This window comes from Schistocerca piceifrons, chromosome 3 (assembly GCF_021461385.2).
Source record: "Schistocerca piceifrons isolate TAMUIC-IGC-003096 chromosome 3, iqSchPice1.1, whole genome shotgun sequence".
Lineage (NCBI taxonomy): Eukaryota > Metazoa > Arthropoda > Insecta > Orthoptera > Acrididae > Schistocerca > Schistocerca piceifrons.
Window position 1 is genome coordinate 636867212 of NC_060140.1, and position 22000 is coordinate 636889211.

The 22000-nt window shown below is 40.4% G+C and overlaps 1 protein-coding gene across 1 annotated transcript in view; it reads right to left on the reverse strand.

Annotated features, from left to right (window-relative positions):
- LOC124788907 (death-associated protein kinase 3-like) overlaps nucleotides 1–22000 on the reverse strand; it is a 96386-nt gene that overhangs the window by 43842 nt on the left and 30544 nt on the right. The window contains exon 5 of the mRNA XM_047256190.1: nucleotides 6110–6306. Coding sequence (XP_047112146.1) covers nucleotides 6110–6306 — 197 coding nt within the window. The remainder of the gene's footprint in view (nucleotides 1–6109; nucleotides 6307–22000) is intronic.

A 22000-nucleotide genomic window follows, 5' to 3' on the forward strand; every position in this document is an offset into this window, starting at 1 on the left:
TTCTAATGGTTTATAATGAACATACCATCCCAGTACATAGCCAAGTTGAACTGCTGATGACATTTCATAATGTCACCCACCAAATTACCCTCTAAGTCGTTAACAGTGAGAACTTGTTTGGACTTCGTTCTTTCCAGAAATTTGGATTTCCAATAGAAGATTCTGTGAATTCAGTATCTAAAGATGTTCCAACCTCAGACACTTTGCTAGGATTATGAGACCTGTTCACCCCAGAACTCAGCACCACAAAGGATTTTGAGGTGCACATCGCTCTTAAACACAATGCACAGCCTTGGTACTTTCGAGCCCATGCTGTTAGGTTAGCTCTCACAGACCAAGTAAAGGAAGAATTGTATTGTCTAATTGCAACTGGAGTTCTAGAATCTATTCCTTCTAGTCAATGGGCTCCCCAATTAGTCATAGTGTGAAAGCCATCAGGGAAGATCCGCCTGTGCAGTAATTTTAAAATAACTGCCAATGCCCAGTCAGACATTGAGACATATCCTATTTGGAAGCCGTAAGAATTACTGTCAAAATTGAAAGGTGGAAACTTCTTCTCTAAGACAGACCTAGAGGATGTATACCACTAACTTCTCCTTGATGCAGAATCTCAATAGTTTCTTACACTTAACATGCCGCATGGGCTTCATCGTTTAAAATGCCTAATGTTTGGTATAACAAGTACTCCTGCCATTTATAAATGATTCTTGGAACAGTTAGTACTTAATGAAGATGAATGCATTAACTATTTGGATGACATCACTGAAACAGGGAGAACCACAGAGGAACACGTTAACAATCTGAAATCTTTATTCAGATCTTAAGGGCGACTGGCCTAAAATGCAGGAAATATAAATGTTGTTTTTCCAGCCTGAGACTGAGTACCTCAGCCACATAATCTTCATCTTGGGCATTTGTCGAAGCCAGAATCAAACTTCCCAGACCAATATCACTAAAGCAACTTCATTCCTTTCTGGGTATGATATTGTATTATCAAAAGTTCTTACCCGCAGCAGCAACAGAAACTGTGTCCTTGTCCCAGTTATGCAAAAAAGGTTTGCCTTTCCGGTGAACATCAGCTTGTGAGCATGCCTCCCACAGGATGAAATCCCAGTTTTTGACAACGCTGTGCCTTGCACGTTTTGATCCAGAAAACAGATAGTTATTGCAACAGACGCACCTGATACAGGTGTCAGGGTGGTCCTGGCACACAGGGAGGTGCGTCGAAAACATTTACTAACACCCAACACAGGTACTCCCAAACAGAAAAAGAAATGCTGGCCATCATCTTCATATTATAGAAATACCACATTTTGGTTTGGCACAAAGTTTCACCTCATCACAGACCATAAACAGCTGATCATCTTATTCAATCCAGCAGTGAAGATTCCAGACAGGACTGTTCACTGCCTCCAGCACTGGGTTTTATTTCTGGCATGCTACCAGTATGAGATTCACTTCTGCAACACGACTGAGCATGCCAACATTGATGTCCTCTCCCGTCTTCCATGGGGACCTGATACAGAGTTCAACAAAGAAGAAATTCTGTGTTTTCACACTGATGAAGAAGCAGAAGCCACCATAGATTCTTTTCCCATTACCAGCTCCCGGGTCACAGACGCAACCGGTAGTGATGAGGTATTCTCAACAAGTCTGGAGTCACGTACTTCGTGGATGACCCGAACGACAATCTCCCAAGGCTTCTGCAGCATTCCGTCAGTTCTTTTAATGCCTGCCATCAGCTCATGTTGATCAAGGGAGTAATTCTACTTGTTTCCAACAAGGGACACCCATGAATAGTAATTCCTTATTCTTTACGTCCTGCACTATTGCACCAACATCACTGAGGGGGTATCCTGAACTAAACTGCTGGCTCACAGGTTCACCTACTGGCCGGGGATGAACCAGGAGACTGAACGACTCACCCCAACATGTTCATCCTGCCAAAGCCATCAGTCACCCCCACAACATTCATTTGCTTCTTGGCCACCATATGCTCATCCTTGGGAGCTGGTACACACTGATTTTGCCGGTGCAGTGTTTAACATTATGTTCTTGATAGTGGTTGATGCTTACGCCCAATTTCTGTACATTGTCCAATGCAATTCCAACACCATCATGGCCTTAGAAAAAAAAAATTGTGTTTGAAGATCTGCCGGAAGCGCTCGTAACTGTCAATGGTCCACAATTCCATAGCGAGGAGTTTTGTGGTTTCTGTGACCAGCATGCCATTCGCCACATTCCAACACCCCCTTCCATCCACAATCGAATGGAGAACCCGAGAGGTTGGTATGCAATTTCAAAACTCAGATGAAGAAATACCTCCAGCATCACTCCACTGATGCATCACTAACTTTTTTTTGAGCAGTTACAGGTCCACACCCATCAGATACAAAAGTCCTGTGGAACTTCTACACAGATTGCAGCCCTCTTAAGCCTGATCACGCCGATACCAAGGCCAGCACCACCACTGCCTGCTTCCTAGTTCCATCCTGAGACTTTAGTGAGGACAAAAGGATTTGGCTGGCAACCACCCTGGATTCCGGTAACAACTGTCCAGCATCAGGGCCAGAAGGTCTTTGGAGTGCAGCTCCTGGACCAGGAGGTTCTGCGACATGCCAATCAATTTCACCCCAAAATAGTTTCCCAACAGTTTTTCCGTCCCCGTCTCAGAACCACCATTACCAATTACCTGGTTCCCATCCTACCCAAAGCCACACATCCAGAGTAACAGCAGACTTATACATGCCTTTTGTCTACATCCAGCTGATCAACACCACACCCCAAAAAGAGCACCTTATCCCAGACATCTCCCAGCCCCTCAGGCTGCACTTTCCGGCCTATGAGATGTTATCCTGTCACCAACAATGAGTAATTCTAAATGAAGATGAAGACATGCCACTGGCTGCTCCTACTCCACTGGCTCTGCTGCTGAGGTCCACACGGTACAACCTTCACTCCCGGCCGGGGCGGTTTCGTCCATATGCTCCTGTGCTCCGAGTCACCAACACTGCTGCATTTACAGCAGGTGCTTCCCTGCTTCCCCTAGGGGGGAGGTGTGTGGCATCCACCATTATTAAATCTCCGCACCAAGCAGTGTGTGCTCTATTACGTAAGGCCAAGAAATGCATCATTCACTGCACTTTTCCCTGCGCGGCCCACTGCTAACATCACAGGCTGCCTTAGCATATGCGTGCTTCAAAACACAGCCTCCCATAACACTCAGCGATTGACCGCCCAGAATATACAGGGACCCCAGCCACTGGCTCCATTAACTATGGAGCCTTATTTAACATTGCTCCTGAAGTCTACAACTCAGTTCTCATCATGCCATGTTTCCACTCCACAACTCAGAAGTGCTATGCTGCGGTAGATCTGCTGTTCGATGTTGATATGATTGCGCTGTGAATTTAGAATCCAATTGCTATACTGGAACTTGGACTCCAATGTTCATAAGGCTTACCATGAAATGGCCTTGTGATTTCCACCGGAATTCTGCATTTCACTTGCACTTCCTTGACACTGGTATAACCACCATCAATTTCTATAATTTTCCATAAAGTGTTCATCTACAACTTTGTGCCTGGTAACAGAAGCATTTGTATCAGTGCTGTGAAAATAAACCTTGGAATGGTGATATATTTATTGTGTTATTCCTAGTTATAACACCAGCTGATGATGTGTACATTACGAAGTTGCATTGATGTGCACATCACAGTTGTTTGCAGAGTATAGACACAGATGTAGATGCAGCTCTAATGACCTCGTTGTCGACGGGACGTTAAACACTAGTCACTAAAAGATGTAGATGTAGACATCTGACGATGTCTCCTGAGTGTTTCACTTTCTTTTGTTAGGCAGTGTATATTCAGGCTATTCAAAAGATTATATGATGGCCTGGCTGCTGAGTCAGTCTGAGCTGTACATTAATTTGTGACCCTAGAACTGGTGGTTTTGTAGGAAGACAACTTAGATCTATTGTTAACTGTAGCTACACCACTGAAGATAATGGTTTTATGTTCACTTTAATACATCTTCATAAAATCTGTGGGAGATGATGTATCATTTGGGTAATTTATAGTGCTCAAAGAATTCCTGTGCTACTTCTTTCTACTTGCCTATACTGTGAAGCTACTTTTTCTTTCATTTGAGATTAGCAGGTACCACTTCTTTAATAGAATTTATATGATACATCAAGGCACAGTATTCCAACAAAATCTGGAGGTAATCACATGGCATTCAAAAATGGTTAAGAGAACAATAAAAGGGACAGTTAAGTTCTTTAATATTTTGTTTAACTTTAAAATCTTAAACAATTCTTCTTATTCCAAAGATACCTTTTCTACTTTCTGTAACTCTTTCAAAGTTGTTTATTATCATGCTTTTTCAAGTTTAGGGATTTGTGTCCATTTCTATGTTTGCTTAAACCATTTCCTTAGTTCTAGGGCAGCACTAGTTTATCAGCCTATTAATTATCCCTACTTAGTTTACCAGTTCATTTGATTGCCACCACATTTTCCACACTAAGTAGTTCTCTAGCAGAGTGAATTACCAAAGAAATGTTTCAAAAAAATATCAATTCATTTTCTGTAAATGGTCTATAGATTAACTTAGAAAATACACAGTGAAATAAATTCAATAAAATGCAAGACATAACACAACTGATAACAATAATGTGTGAAATGTACATAAAACTGAATATTAAAACATTCTGGGAGTACATATTTGTAAGAACCTGAATTGGTAATGCTGTATTATAGATGTTATCAAACACTAATTCAACAACCTATGCTCTATGTGCATGCTGATTTCAATGATGAAAGTGGGCAAAAGGTTACCTTACTTTGCATATTTTCATTCACTACTGTCATAAAAAATACTGTAATGTTCTGTGGCAAATCTACAAATATACAGTATTCATTGCACAGAAATAAGTTGTAAGGATAATATTTGATGGCCTTTCTCAAAACTCACATTGGCCATTGTTTATCTATATCTATCATCATTGCCCAGCCCAAAACGCCACGGATAGAAACTTGAAATTTATAGAGGGTGTGGATCTTATACTGCAGGTGTTGTTTACAAATGGATTGTTCAAATTCCGCTCCAAGGGGTTAAATAGGGAATGAAAGGATTTTTGAAGGTCCGTCACTATTAAGCCAATTTTGAACCTAGAACTACAAATACTGGTATTTGAATACTGACAGAAATTTAAAAAAAAATTGTGTTCAGCATTTTTGGAAATTCAACTATTAAGGGGGTAAAACTGTGGGTGAAAAATATTTTTAGAAGTAAATGATTACTAAACAAATATTAAAGCATTTTGAAAGCTAACTCTATGAAAATCAATATTTGACTTCTCAGTTAAAAATAACAATAAAAATATGAGTTTCAGTATTTTTGGAAATTCAACCCCTAAGGTGGTGAAGTAAGGAATGCAAATTTTTAGGAAAATATTTCATAAAATTAAAACATTTTTAAACTTTGAAAACTGGTATTTCCCTGCTCAGTTAGACGTAAAGAAATATGTGTTAGGTGACGAAAGTTCTATAGAAATATCACCACAAGAATGCAAAAGCATCATTAACAAGAGACTTTGACTCCAGCTGCCAGAATCGCATTTTAGTCAGCTGTAAATTCGGAAAAGACCATACCTCTATGCCCTTCATTAGGGTGAAAACTTTAGAAGGTGTTGCAGTTTGTGAACAACATAAAAACTCGATTAAACAGAAACAGAAAAAGTCTGTTCAGACCATACAGTATATGTGAATGAAGCAGTGGGGCACTACGCTACTTGAATATAAATAAGATAAATGTTAAAGCCAGTAATGCAAATGGTCAGCAAGCAGCTTTATTTTCATTACAAAAATTTATCATATATGTAAAATGACTGACATCTTCCACATCATAACAAGGTATTACAGATATGATACTGAAACACACAAGAACTGAAGCAACTCAATAAATTAAATAAAAATCTTATACTGTTGCTCTTCCTTGTTAGAAGATTCATTCACCAATGTGGGAGGAAGAACGAAAAAATTTTTTTGTCTCCTAAATTTGCATTATTTCTAAACTTTCTTAAGAAACTGCAACACCTGCAACTTACATGAGGTATGTGATGACACCAAGTGCCCACATATCAGTAGCTAAGGAGAGAGGCTCGTAACTGACAATCTCAGGTGCTGCGAATTCTGGGGTTGCCAGAGTGGTTCGTAGATGTGTACCAGGCTCAAGTTCCTGTGAAAGTCCTAAGTCCACCAACTTCAGCTGTAGTCCTCCACCAACGAGAAGTATATTTTCAGGCTGTAAATAAATTCTGTCATGTTAACGGATTTTTTGGTCTCTACCTGGCAGAACAATTTAATATTGCAGGGTGAAAAGCAAACAGACTGCTTTGATCAACTATTTTTTTTTTTAATTTTTTCAGCAAGAAGTTGACTAGGCAATCATCAGATAAGGTCTAGTATTCACAAAGACTTTAATGTGCAAGAAACTAAACCTTGGAAACTGAAGATAAAAACCAACTGCTTAGCATCTTTGCTTGTGAGATCATATACGAAGTGTTACATTGAGTGCTCATTTTTTGTGTTATCTGTCAAATACAGTACATCACAATGGTTAACAGATTTTACTTTCTATACTGTGGCATAAGTGTATAAATAAAGAAGTTGAAAATGTATAAATGTAAATGTGAATAGTGGCCACCATATGAGAGAATCACTTAAATACAAATATCACATGAACTGTAATTTTTAACAAACCATAGACATTAACACAGTTTTTTTTAGTGTAATAACGGTAGCAAAGCATAAAACTTATTAAATTACCATTTAGAGACTGATTATTGTGAAAACTGCACAAAAAAACACATTATATTACAGCATACATGTAGTGTGAATGCAGTACGGCAAAACCTCTAAACACACACCCATGTAAAACACTCCTTTGCTTCAGTGCTGCAAAAATTTCCACATGACACCCTTGTAACATATCTCCCATTTCGATGCACTTCTCTTTAGTATAACACATGCTGCCACTTCCTTTATGGCACTTTCCCATGAAGCACGAGAAGGCTCATAAAAGCTGTCAGCAGATGCCGGGAGGCTTAAAATGTTGCACAAGACAAAGGGTGGGCTGTTGTTAGCAACTGGACATGGGAAACCTTCCTCCTAGCTGCATTCCTAACTTCCAGCTGCTGGTCATACACCTCATAAAGCTTATGTCACATGAGGGTTCCTACCACCAGCCTAGTTGTGACGCATTGCTAACCACGGAACAAAGTTTCTTTACTGTACAGAAATGTATTTAGAGTGTGACACAATGGCTACATGAAATAAGAAAGAAAAAAACCATTTTCAGGGGGCCAAGAAACTGCATATCATACAGAAGTACAACAAAAACAAGATGTTGTTATAAAAAGGATTCAAGCTGTCTCTTGGGATGCCATCTTTGATATTAGAAGGGAATGTTAGGAAACTGAAGTATCTCTAACAAATTGCTTTTAAAGCATAAAGTGAAATCTAGGTGTACTGAGCTGGAAAATGTTTTAATACAGTGGATAGAACAACCTAGGTCTCCAGTAATTCCTTTTATTATTTTCAAACAAGGAAAGATACAGGATGGATTAAAACCATATGGGAAGGACAGGTTGATACTAACCACATAGAGACGGCATTGTGTTGCAGACATGCACATTGAAAAAGAATGCTAGAAATATTCAGCTTTCAGGCTAAGTCCTTTGTCAGATGTGGAAAAACAACACACAACACACAACACACACACATACACACACTGAAACTGCCTCCGAGATAAGTAAGTAATCTAGCTGGGTAGGTGGGGGGGGGGGGGGGGGGGTAGATGGTTTAGGATTCTGGGTGGAAATATCCTCCTCACCCCTCCCAGTGTGGTTTTCCACCAACCATCACATCTACGCAAGTTCTCCATCTGTACCTACTCCATCCCTGCTCCGTGTCCCACACAGCTTCCTGTACCACCTACTCCAGTCCTGTCATGGGCATCTCCTACCACATCAAGGCAGGACCACCCGTGAAAGCAAACATCTGATCTACCATTGTCTACCAAATTGTACCCAAGAGACAGCTGGACTAGCCAGTTGCTGAGCATGCCTCCCAACACGATGTGTGTTACTTTAACAACTGATTCGCAACCTGTGCCATGATTCGCAACCTGTGCCATCTGGATTATTCCACCAGCCTGAGATTTTTTGAACTGCACAGGTGGGAACTCCCTCTGAGAAACATCTTTCATTACCACAACCCTCTTAGCCTCAGTATTCACAAGTCCCTGTCCTCCATCTGCTCATCCCTCTTTCCTGATCTCACTGTGTAGTCCTTATCCCTTCTCAATTTCTCTAATCTTCTCTTCTGTTTCCCCCCACTCCAAGCACTGCTTCCCCACACTGTATATAACAGACCTTTCCTGTCCCTGCAACACTAGCTTCTGCCTCACCCCACCCCTATCCTGCTATACTTCTGCCTCCCTGCCCCATGCATTGCCCATACCTCTACCATACCAGCTAGATTGTTATCCATCTCAGACAAAGTTGCAGTCAAGCCTTAGCTACCAGAGATGACAGTGGCCAGGTGGTAGACTTCGGTTTATTGGGGAAGTGCAATCAGTCTACAAAGGAGATTGCTTACAAATCACTCGTGGGACCTATCCTAGAATAATGCTCAAGTGCGTGGGACCCATACCACGTATAATTAACAAGGGATACTGAATGGATACAGAGAAGGGCAGCACAAATGGTCACAGGTTACAGAGATACTGAAGGACCTGAACTGGAAGACTGTTGAAGATAGACATAAACCATCCTGAGAAAGTCTATTAACAAAGTTTCAAGAACAGGCTTTAAATGATGACTCTAGGAATACAATACAACCCCTATGTATCACTCATACAGGAATTGTGAGGAAAAGATTAGAATAATTACTGCATGTACAGAGGCATTCAAACAATCATTCTTTCCTAGCTCCATACGTAAATGGAACACGAAGAAATGACTGGTATAATACAATGTACCCTTTGCCATGCAACTCACAGTGGTTTGCAGAATTTAGATTTAGATGTAGATGTACGTGTGAGTTGTGCCTGTGTGCATATATGTGAGGTTTCTATGTCTGATGAAGGAGTTACTCCAAATGCTTAGTATCTCTAGCATTCTTTTCCATTGTGCCCAGCTCCAACTCAGAACCTCCTCTATGTGGAGAGCAGCAATCTTTCCTTTCAATACTGCTATCATTTTATTACTTTTGTATTTTGTGAGTGTATAGTATAATGGCAACAGAGTATGATATCAAAAATACATAATGAAGCCACCCTAGATTTGTTTGGTGTTGTGCAGTAAGTCAAGCAAAGGCTATAGACATTGTGAGCAAGATGAAAACAGAAAATTTTACTAGAACAATGGGGTGGCTCCACATAGGTTTGGAGGACATCCTGCAACTGTACACCATAAAATCTGTGGTGAGGTTGCATCTGTTTACAAAGATAATGTACCTGCCAGGAAAATGGTGTCTTAGTAGGTTTGACAGCACAATACAAATATGTGACATATTTAATACAGACAAAGTTGGACTGTTTTTCAAACTCATGCATAACCAATCTTAACTGAAGTAAATCTACTGTATCTAAAGCCCTGGAATACATTGTCCTTCAATAGCAGACATACTACCTTACAAATTATAAAACCTATGATAAATATCAGTTGATGAGGCTGTGGAGGCTCTCACAACTGCCGTCCAAGATGTAATGACTGACGCCATTCCATACAGAACACCAAAACAACACTTGACGGCCCTGCCCCAGAAGATCCCGGGCCTTATCTCAATGAGGAACCGCCTCAGGAGATACTGGCAGCGTACCAGGCACCCGTTCTATAAACTGCATGTCAACAGACTCCAGGGCATAATACGGGATAAAATACAAAGATTAAAAATGAACAATGGGGACGGAAACTCGCTAGGCTAGATACCACACGTCCTGGCATGTGGAAGCTAGCCAGACACTTCACCAGGGAGAAACATTACATTCCCACGCTGCAAGGACCAGACAGCCCAGCTTACTCTGCAATGGAGAAGGCAGAGCCTATGGCCACAACACTTGCAATGCCCTTCATGCCGAATCTGGCTCCCTCAGATCCAGTATTCACACTTGAAACGGACCAAGAGGTTACACAACTTGTAGCCCAGCCCTCGTGCAACAAAATTAGATGCACTAGCACAAACGAAATCACATGGGCTATCAAGCACACCAACGCTAGGAAAGCCCCTGGGCCTGATGGCATTCAAAACTGTGTCCTCCAGGAGTTCATGGATAAAGCCATAGAATACCTTACACACTTAACGAATGCCATCCTAAAACACCAACACTTCCCTAACTTTTGGAAGGCGGCCAGGGAAAGACCACTCCCTCCCACAAAATTTCTGACCCATCAGTCTGCTGTGTTTGCTCAGCAAGATTGTTGAGAAGGTAATATTAAAACGTATCACTAGGCACTGCATCATCCTAAAACACCAACACTTCCCTAACCTTTGGAAGGCGGCCAAGGTCCTGATGTTCAGGAAGCCAGGGAAAGACCACTCCCTCCACAAAATTTCTGACCCATCAGTCTGCTGTGTTTGCTCAGCAAGATTGTTGAGAAGGTAATATTAAAACGTATCACTAGGCACTGCATCACCAATGATACCCTAAGACTGGAGGAATTCGGCTTTAGGAATCACCACTCGACAACACAACAACTCCTCCGCATAGTCAAACATCTAACACATGGCTACAACATGAACAAAGCCACAGGGGCCGTGTTCCTGGACATCGAAAAAGCTTTTGACCGTCTCTGGCACAACAGCCTTATACGCAAACTAAGCAAAGCTGGTTTCCCAGGCGAACTCGTACATCTCATACACTCATATCTCACAAACAGATGTTTCAACACTAACGTGCAGGATAAACAATCAACACAACATGGTATCCAAGCTGGAGTACCTCAAGCAAGCATCCTAGGGCCCATCTTGTTCAACCTGTAATTTACGACTTCCCAGCAACACGAAACATGACGTTAGCCATCTACGCGGATGACACCACCATCCTTGCGCAAGATTGGAAACCGTCGAACATTAATTCACGAATACAGACAGCACTCAGAACAGCCGAGCCTTGGTTGGAGTGATGGCATATTAAAGTAAACGTCGACAAGTGCGAAGCAGTTCTGTTTACACACAGACTGAAACTACTGCGCAAACATCAACACAGCAGACCGATAACAATACATACACGCCCAATACGTTTCTGAGAGAAAGTCAGATACCTAGGTGTCTGGCTGGACCGGAAACTTACATGGGGGGACCACATCGAGTATGTTGCCAACAGAGCACACACGAGGCTCAAACAGCTCTACCCAATGCTCAACAGAGAAAGCACACTGAATAGGAGGGTGTCAAGGTCCATATACATGACACTGATTAGATCTCTGATGACATACGCAGCTCTCGTCTGGGGATATGCAGCTCCTACACGACTGCGCTGCCTGCAGATCATACAGAACAAAGTGCTACGAATAATTAGCAACGCTCCACACTACACACGCACCGTGGTTCTGCACTGAGAATACCGCCTCGGAACCATCAAGGAAGTATTCAAAAAACTTGCCACATGACTATACAGGAACTCGAGACACTCGAACAATCCTTTCATTCTCACTCTGGGAAACTACGATCACAACCATAGGTGGAAGCACAAGCAGCCAAAGACACTACTAGCTAGTGCATAGCCACCTAAGGTAAGCTAACATACACTAACAAGCGACAAATGTCGGCAAGCCCCTGAATATCAGCAACACTGACTGGTAATTACCAGCTGCTATTGGAGCCAACCAACAGGCCACAGCAGGGACACAGACAACTCGCCCACTGACGCACAAACAATTCACCAACATCACCCTACACTGTGCATCCAATATATGACCTATTGGACACAAAAACGATAATAAACTTAACTGTTACAGGTTGCTAACGAGAGCTCAATACTGGCACCCAACGGCAGCCGCCGAGCAACACCACCGCACAACATCAAAGGTATCGACATGCATGATACCCACTACAAACAAATCCTAGCTTTGCATGACCTATCGCATGCAGCAAGACATCTGTTACTGCTCTTACCACCCGACCTAACTATCGCAGAGGTTTTTTTCCCTTGGCTCTTGCCTTAGCACTTTTTTTTCCTCTGCTCTTCAAACTGCTACCCTTCATTCGACTTAGGCCGAATGTATCTCCAGATGAGCGCATATTAATGGTTACCCTTAACCAGACATACGCAAACATCGCAGTACCCACATCCTGTGACACCTCACTTTAGGGAAAACTAACCCTTACGCAGAGATGGCAGTAGATCTGTTGAGTTGGCCATCCACCTACATAAATCAATTGAGCTTGAAATATATGATACGTTATAGAAACAGACACCAAACAATAATTTTGAGAACATTTTTGTTTAACATGTTTTATTGCTCCTTGCCATTGCCGGTTTTGAACTTCTGTTCATCATCAGAGAGCTGCATTACAGGATGAACTGTTAGTCAGATGTTGGGTGCTTTGCATGCCATTGTGCTCTAGAGAGAAAATATTTTAACTGAGAAATATTCAGAAGGAAATAAAGATAAATACAAGCTGGAAATTGCATTAGAGCTTGTAGCACAAGTACTTACAGTGACTGTGTCCTCATTGCTTTGAACTGCTTACATTTTCATTATTTTACATGTAACACACATTGTCATCATGATAAACATATCCCAGTGTTACAAACACAATTACAAAAACACAGCATCAAAGGTGGATTACCATCATCAGTTTTCCATTGAACACTTTGATTACACAATGACTTCACATGTTCAAATACACTGACACCTTACAATGATGCTACAAAACAAAGATGTGCATTGTTTACATTAAGTGTCAGGGATGAGATGAAAGATATGACATTAACATGGATATGTTTTTGGCAATAACAAGTAAATAAGGCAGTGTGTAGCTAAATTTGTCTGATAGTGCAATACTGTGGGCTAACAGGTACCTCAAGACAAAGGTTTGCAGAGAAAACAATGTAAGGCATAAAAGACACTTACATCATGGTACCAGGTATATATGAAGGATCATAAAGGATGATAACCACTAGTTACAGTAGATCTACAAAATGTATGAAGATTGAATTCTAGAAAAGAAAGTCTGGACATTCCAAAATGAGCAAAGTCACAATAAGCACATAATAATATGATGAGAGACTGACTGGAAAACAAAACAAAACCTAAATGACACAACTTTGTAGTATCAGTTTGTGGTATGTGGGGATGAATATAGACCAGTGTACTTGAAGTCATGAGTGGGTGACTGGTTTATTAGGTCATGTCAAGCTGAAGAGTGGGTATGTGCTCAGTTATAAATTGATCATTATGAATCAGGTGAGAGTTTTGTGTCATTTTCTTACTGACTTCAAGTGTTAGGAAACTCATATGTTCTACATTAGACAACACAGGAAAGAAAATATTTGTAACAAATAAGCTTTTAGCATAAAACCTTCTCTTGGTTCTAATTGATCAGATACTGCTGACCACATCCTCACTCCCAAGTTTTACATGATTCAGTAAATCAGTCACATGCATAAAGCTGGATCTCAACTTCAATGTTGCATATTCACAACAGAATTTATACGTTTTGGACTCTCCCTCCAGATAGCATACTAAACTCATACAGTCTTCATTCATTTTGTACCATTTATGTGTCATTAATTCTGTAAACCATAATTTAATACTCTTTTATCCGTACCATCATCCAGCACAGTATATAGTTACTTGTGTCCACATAGTGCACAAAATCATAGCAAAAATTCTGTGTCAATATTTAAGTTGTATTAGAATCCATGTGTTTTTAGCACTGAAATGTGTCACAGGTATAGTGCCCACCATTTACACTGTAATTTGTCCACTTCCAAATTATTTCTCTATGCTATTGTACCACAGCAGAGTAAATAAAAGCCGCTAACTGTCTTAACATATATGGCACACTTCGTGATTGATGAGTACTCGATTTTACATTTGCTAAACAATTTCATGGCTAAATATTCCATGCAGTTAATTTATATCTTCAGTTTTCAAGGTTTGTTTTTTTGTATGCTAGTGACTTTGTGGACCCTGGTCAGTTGCTCCCTAATGATGACCTCATAAGTCAAAAGCATAGTAGCAATAAACAAATATCAGTGAAACAAAAAGTAATTTACCTGCTTCTTAAATAAACATCATATTCTCTGTAAACTAACACTCGCAACTAAAAGATAAGTTACAAATATAAATGTTATGAATAGTGTAATATAAACCTATTTTATGGAAAGTGCAACAACAAGCAGGATATATGTGACTGATATGAACTTTGTACAATAGATAAAGTACATAACAATACATGTACGATTGTTATTCCAAAACTGTACATGATTTTGCACTCAGGACTGACTATGCTCTGAGATGAAGTTGCCCATGACACAGAATCATGTGTTCCTAGTTGTAAAAGAGAATAGTGGGGCTATACTACTTGCTCCTACACTACTTCTGATGCCAATAATGTTTTTTCCATGTCTTGTAAATATATAATAGTTACACTAAATATTCAATTTCTTATTCAAGCAAGGTCTCATAAAATGTTATTATTCACTGTATAATTTTCCCATCACTGATAGCTGCAACATACTGTAGTTATTTTGACTCAAAATATTTTATTTAAACAAATATTTGTCATTGAATATGCATGCAGATCATGAGAAGGTGAAAGCCCTCATTCACTCTTTCCAACAAACTAATATTTTCCAAAAACTTCATATTTCAGAAGCTATGCACATTTAAAATTTTCGTGTTCTATAATGTTACCATCTTAATATGTAATTACACTGGCTGGAGAGAAAAAAAAACTAAGCACCCAGAAGACTGTGTAACTTCATTTCATACTTGTACACAACATCAGTAGGTACGTAAATGGTTAGAGTTGCAATGCTCTGCGACAGATACAACAGCCTCCAGAATGCACTAGTGTTGTTACCAGGCCTGGTAGGATATACAAGGGACATGAACAGCATCAGATCTTGGGGAAATTCTGCATACTCATGTTAGATAGTGTTATCAGCACCTGACAAGAGTTTCACCTTATTGTGCATCTTCATTTGGACAGCTATCAAATTATGCAATATCCAGATTAGTGGGGCATTTGGATGTGACAGTCGCCCAATGTTGGACTGCATGGGCACACGAGTGCAGATGTACTCGTCAAGGTTTCAGTCAACCACGTCTGACCACCACAAGAGAGGATCACCATACTGAGCATCAAGCACATCATAAACCATTCACGTCTATGCCTGGCATCCAAGAACAAGTAACTCCCTGCAGCATTCTGTGTCATTTCATATCATTAGTCAGAGATTAACAGTGGGACTAGGGAACTACTATCCCAATTCATTAGCACCACAATGCAAACAGCTGCATCTGGAGAGGTCTGCTTATTAACGATTTCACGTTGTGTTTAATGATGAAGTGTGGTTCCCACATGACTATCATCAGCAAGTATGGTAGCGACTTGAGGAGATGTCCCATACTTCCAATGTTTTGGAGGGTCACAGTGGTATTATTTCTTGCAACATGGTGTGGGGAGCCACAGAATATGAATTCAGATCATAGTTGTGACTGATGGAACTCTGATAGCATAACAGTATGTTAGCATCTTCAAGTGACCCTACTGCAGTGCCATTTCTCAACAGGACAATGCTTGTCCACACATAGCACGTCTCTATGAACTGTCTGTGTAAAGTTGAGGTACTCCAGTGGTCAACAAGATCTCCAAATCTCTCTCCGATAGTGCATATGGGACCAGAACATCACCTCCATCCCAGAGCCACCATCAACAATAGAAATGGCTAGTTACAACAGTTGTACATCCTCTTGCCTCAGGAGGGGATACAACACTTTTATGACACCCTTCCCTAAATGCCCTTCCCTAAATGCCAAATTCTTCAAAAGTTATTGACTAACCACAAAATTGATGTGGTTGCCCTACAGGAAACCCACACAGATAACACAGAGAACAGTCGCCTGATATCCACTTCCACAAATGACAAAATCTACTCTGTGATAATCAAAATTGGTGAACTGGCCATAAGTAACATCTAAAAACCACCAGGATCTGCATGGCCAGCAGATATTCTCTAATCACACCACCATCCCATGGTTTTTGTGGGAGACTTCAACAGCCACCACAAGCAATGGCGATACAGAACAACCGATACAAATGGTGGAGCCTTAGCAAACTGGACAGAAGAAAACAACATCCACCTCATTTTCGATGCTAAAGATCACGGTTGCTTTAGATCAGCAGCTTGGAAACGTGAGTATGACCCAGACCTATGCTTTGTCACAGCTGACGAAAATCACCAGCTGGTCAACACAAGGCAAAATGTTTTGCCAGATTCCCCTCATAGTCAACACCATCCAGTCTTAGTAGAAATCGGCACAAGTATTCCATTGATAACCTTAGCTCCTCGACCTAGATGGAACCTACAAAAAGCAGGTTGGAAACCTTACTCTGAAGACCTCGATAAATGCCTGGGATGGATCCATCCATCTGCTGATAGCTATAAAAGATTTGTGGGAGCAGTCATCAGAACAACAAAAAAGCATATACCTAGGGGATACTGAAAAGAATACCTTCCAGGCTGGGATGAGAAATGTGAGGAACTGTATAATGACTACCAAAGCAGTGGTGACAGAGAAACAGCAGATAAACTCATACACAGCCTTGATACTGCACGACAGAAGTGGATGGAAACTACTCGGGCTATGGACTTTAAAGTATCCATCAGAAAAGCAAGGTTCCTGCTTTGAAAACTAGGAGCCAGCAGTGTCACTCGAGAAGAAAACCCCACAACACCTAACAAAATTGCTCTGCACATTGTTAAAACATCTAAAGGGGTAAACCACCGAAAGGCAACAATACGCATTAAACGTGAACTTAGAAAGCTAAAAGCAACAGCCAGTGATGACACAAAATATTCATGCGACATCACTCCCGAAGAGATCTCGGCAGCAATAAAGGACACAACACCAGGTAAAGCCCCCGGCTCAGATGACATCCTCCCAGAGTTTCTTATCGAGTATGGCAAATATATGAAAATATGGTTAGCAAAGTTCTTCACATCACTACTGCAGACAGGAAACATACCACAAGAACTTAAATGTGTCAAGATATTCTCCCTCCTAAAGTCACGTAAACCGGGAAATCTTCCGCAAAACTACCCACAGCACTGCTTAGCATGGTGTATAAACTTCTGGAATGAGTACTACTTAGCAGGATTGGTCAGACAATACTCAAGGCCATCCCAGTCGAACAAGCCGGCTTTCATCCCAACCAAAGCTGTGCAGACCAAGTCCTGGCCCTTACAACACATATTGAAGCAGGATTCCAAAAGAAATTAAAAACATCTGTGGCCTTCATTGACTTATCAGCAGCCTATGATACCATCTGGAGGCAAGGCCTACTCTATAAACTGATGAAAATAATTCCCTGTCAAAAAGTAACAAACCTTATTGGTATATGATTAGTAACAGAGGATTGCAAGTCATCATGGGAAACAAAGTCAGGAGCCAGAATTCCTTCAAAATGGCTTACCTCAAGGCTCAGTATTAGCCCCACTGCTTTTCAGTCTATACATTGCTGACATGCCGGAAACAGCTTGTGGGAAATTTGGCTACACTGATGACTGGGGCATTGCAACAAAGCACACCGATTCTGATTCAATGGAAGAAACCGTGACATTCAATCTGTCTGCACAGGCAGCATACTTCTGTAAATGGAGTCTCAGACCTAATGCCACAAAGACAGAGGTAACTTGCTCCCATCTCAATCACAGAGAAACCGACAGAGCTCTGGAAGTACACTTTGGTGACACACACCTCAACCACATCAAGGAGCCACAGTACTTAGGGGGTCACATAAGACAGAATCTTGTCATTTAAATCACACCTTACAAAAGCAGCTGCCAAGGTGAAAACAAGAAACAACCTCATCCATAAACTCTATGGAACCACCTCGAGATCAACAGCAACAACTCTGAGGATGTCTGTGCTGAGCCTAGTATACTCTGCGGCGGAGTACTGTGCACCAGCATGGCTATACAGTAGCCATGCGAACAAAATCAATGTTGAACTTCACAACACCATGCGCATTATTTCAAGAACTGTTGGGTCTACACCTAACATATGGCTACCTGTTCTGAGTCATATACCACCCCCAAAAATATGACGAGAACCAGCCTTGGTCAGGGAATACAGCAAGATCGAAGCAAACCCTGAACTACCGGTACACATCGATATACCTGATCTGAGTATCAAGAGGTTTCGTTGAAGACATCCTCCTCTTGCTCTCAACAGCCTCATTGGGACTGACATCAACTTTTGGAGAAAAGAATGGCTCCAAAATGCTCCAACAACTTGCCACCTAATGTCTTGTATTACTGAGGCAGTTCCTGGGTTTGATCAGCCCCGCAAGATCTGGTCAACTCTGAACTGACTAAGAACTGGCCATGGAAGATGTGCTGACCCACTCTTCAAATGGGGGCTGCTGTCTTCTCCAGCCTGTGACTGTGGTGTGCCTAAGCAGACCATCCAACACATCAGAGATGAATGCAGTGCTACAATGTTCAGTGGGGACTTTGAAGAATTCCTCATGTCATCCTAAAAATCAATTGAAGATATACATGGACTAGATGTTTATTGGACTTGAGTTTATAATTACTTAAATAACACACATACTTTCTCATATGGTGAAGTTTTATTTCATTTCCCTCTCCCCTTCAGGGTGCTCATTTTTTGTGTCAGGCAGTTTATTTCCAAAATCTGTTTCCAAAAATGCATAATTTCACTAAAATTATTCCAATCAGAATATTTCATTTCCTTGATATTTTTAAGTAAACTTAGGGAATCCTTTTTCACAGTGAACTGCTCTCCTATAAAATAGTAGTGATACTTCTGCCATTTCATAATTGTGAAGCTATTAGTTATACAACCTTAAGCCACTGCTCATTTTATCTTGTTTGTTGTTGTGGTCTTCACTCCTAAGACTGGTTTGATGTAGCTCTCCAAGCTACTCTATCCTGTGCAAACATCTTCATCTATGAATAAGTACTGCAACATAGTACTCCTTTTGAACCCGCTTCCTGTATTCATCTCTACCCCCCCCCCCCCCCCCTCCATGATTTTTACCCTCCACACTTCCCTCCAACACTAAACTGGTGATACATTGCTGTCTCAGGATGGGTTCTATCAACTTATCCCCTCTTTTAGCCAAGTTATGTCATGTTTCTTTTCTAGCCCGTTCTATTCAGTACCTCCTCTTTCCCACGTGTCATTTGAGAGTGGAAAGGTAGAGAAGTAGTATGAAAATGGTTCGATGAACCCTCTGCCAGGCACTTAAGTGTGAACTGCAGAGTAACCATGTAGATGTAGATTAGTTATGCCCTTTCCCCATCTAATCTTCAGTGTTCTTCTGTAGCACCACATTTAAGCTTCTATACTCTTTATATCTGGACTGTTTATTGTCCATGTTTCAACTTCTATACATGGCTGCACACCAGATGAGCATCTCCGAGAAGACTTCCTAACATTTAAATCTACATTTGATGTTACCAAATTTCTCTTCCTTGGAAATACTTTCCTTGTTATTGCCAGTCTACATTTATATCCTATTTACTTCGTGCATCATCAGTTATTTTACTGGCCAACCAGCAAAGTTCCTGTATTACCTTAAGTGTCTCATTTCCAAATCTAATTCTCTCAGCATCACCTGCTTTAATCTGACTACATTTCATGACAATCATTCTGTTTTTGTTGATGTTCATCTTATAGCCTCATTGCAACTTACTGTTCAATCTGTTCAAATGCTCCTCCCCAGTCCTTTGCTGTAACTGACGGCCTTACAGTGTTGTCGGCAAAAATTAAGCTTTTTATTTCTTCTCTCTGCACTTTAATTACCTCTTAAAATTTTTCTTTGGTTTCTTTTACTTCTTCCTCAATGTACAGATTGAATGATGTCAGGAACAGGCTACAGCCCTGTCTCACTCCCTTTGTGACGATCACCTGCTTTATTTCTTCACTGTTAGTCCTCGGTGTCGATGTACTGCGTTGTTATACTGGCTGAAAAATGGGGGTTGAAAGTTCAACACTGATTACTGTAAATGATGTAGCCAACAGTTGCACAGTTGCGTTTCACAGGTCTTTACTTTCACTGTTCACAATCCCCAATATTACACAGTTATATGGCCAGTTAACTATTGTCAAATTTTGATAAGCCCCATTAATAGGTTGCAGACAAACATTAGCATACTAGTACAACAGTTTACTATTGAATATCTATGAGCGGTAAAAACCTAACCACACAGTTCACAGTTCTTGCAGAATAATACAGTATGTATTGGGCAGACACTGTTATTGTTTTAACACATGGCCTAATTGTGTTACACTTATTCCACTGTTCAGTTGATACATAGTAGTTGTTCTAACCAGCACAGACTCTTCATCAGAAAATCGGCAGTGGACCGACTGTCTCGAGACCAAAAATTGGGCCTTTATATATCATCACAATAATAGGTACTGGAACTATACATTGTTTGATGTTTAATTTACAGAAATTACAATTAAAACTTAACTCATTAAATTAACTTAACAAATTGAAAAATTGGTTCTTTTTAACAACTTCTTCTACCATGAGGATTAAGGCAAATTATTTATTTAAATGATGAAGTTAACAGATATAGTTATGCAAACAATACTTTTGACAAAACTGGAATATGTTTTCGAATAGAGCCAAATAAATACTTAAAGAATGCCAGTGTTTCGTCTTCCAAATGTTTATAATTAGTACAGAACTTATATTTGTTTATAAGTCAATAACAGAATTTAAGTTACGAAACAATTATTGATTTCACCCCATAACGAAAGATATTAACTAGGAATAGTCAAAATAAATCAGGAAATTAATTACATACACAAAACTAAGCACAAAATTAAGATATGGTGTTATATTCTTTAAAACTGAGGGCCAACCTTTCCCTTTTATGACAAAGCAGATTGTACTTATGTGTGTTAATGGTAATTAGTTAAAAGTGAAAAATTGAATTTAAGGAGGCAGATGGCAAAACAAGAGAGGAAAAAGAAGATCGCAGCTTTCTTTTTCACACATTCTCAACCACTGCTTTCCTTTCATGCCCCTCGACTCATAACTGTGTGTGTGTGTGTGTGTGTGTGTGTGTGTGTGTGTGTGTTGGGGCTTATGGGCGCTCAATGTCGGGGTCATCAGTGCCCCTCTTATAACTGCCTTCTCGTTTGTGTCCAAGTTGAAAATAGCCTCTCACTCCCTGTATTTTACCCCATCTACATTTAGAATTTCAAAGGGTGTATTCCAGATAATAGTGTCAAAATCTTTCTCAAAGTCCACAAATGCCATAAATTTAAGTTTGCCTTTCTTTAACCCTTCTTCTAAAGAAGTTGTAGCATCAGTAATGCCTTGAAGGTTCCTACACTTATCCAAAATCCCAACCAATCTTCACTGAGATCAGCTTCTACCAGTTTTTCCATTCTTCTTTAAATAATTTGTGTCAGCATTTTGTAACAGTTATTTATTAAACCGACAGTTTGGTAATATTCACACCTCTTGTCAGCAGCTGCTTTCTTTGTAACTGGAATTATTACATTCTTCTCCTAGTCAGAGGGTATTTTGCCTGTCTCATCATCTCAGACACTAGATGGAATAGTTCTGTCATGTCTGGCTCTCTAAAGGATATCACTAGTTATGACAGAATGCTGTCTACACCATGGCCTGGTATCGACTTAGATTAGTCAGGCATCTGTTAAATTATTCTTGCAGTATAATATCTCCCCACTGTGTAACCCCTCTAC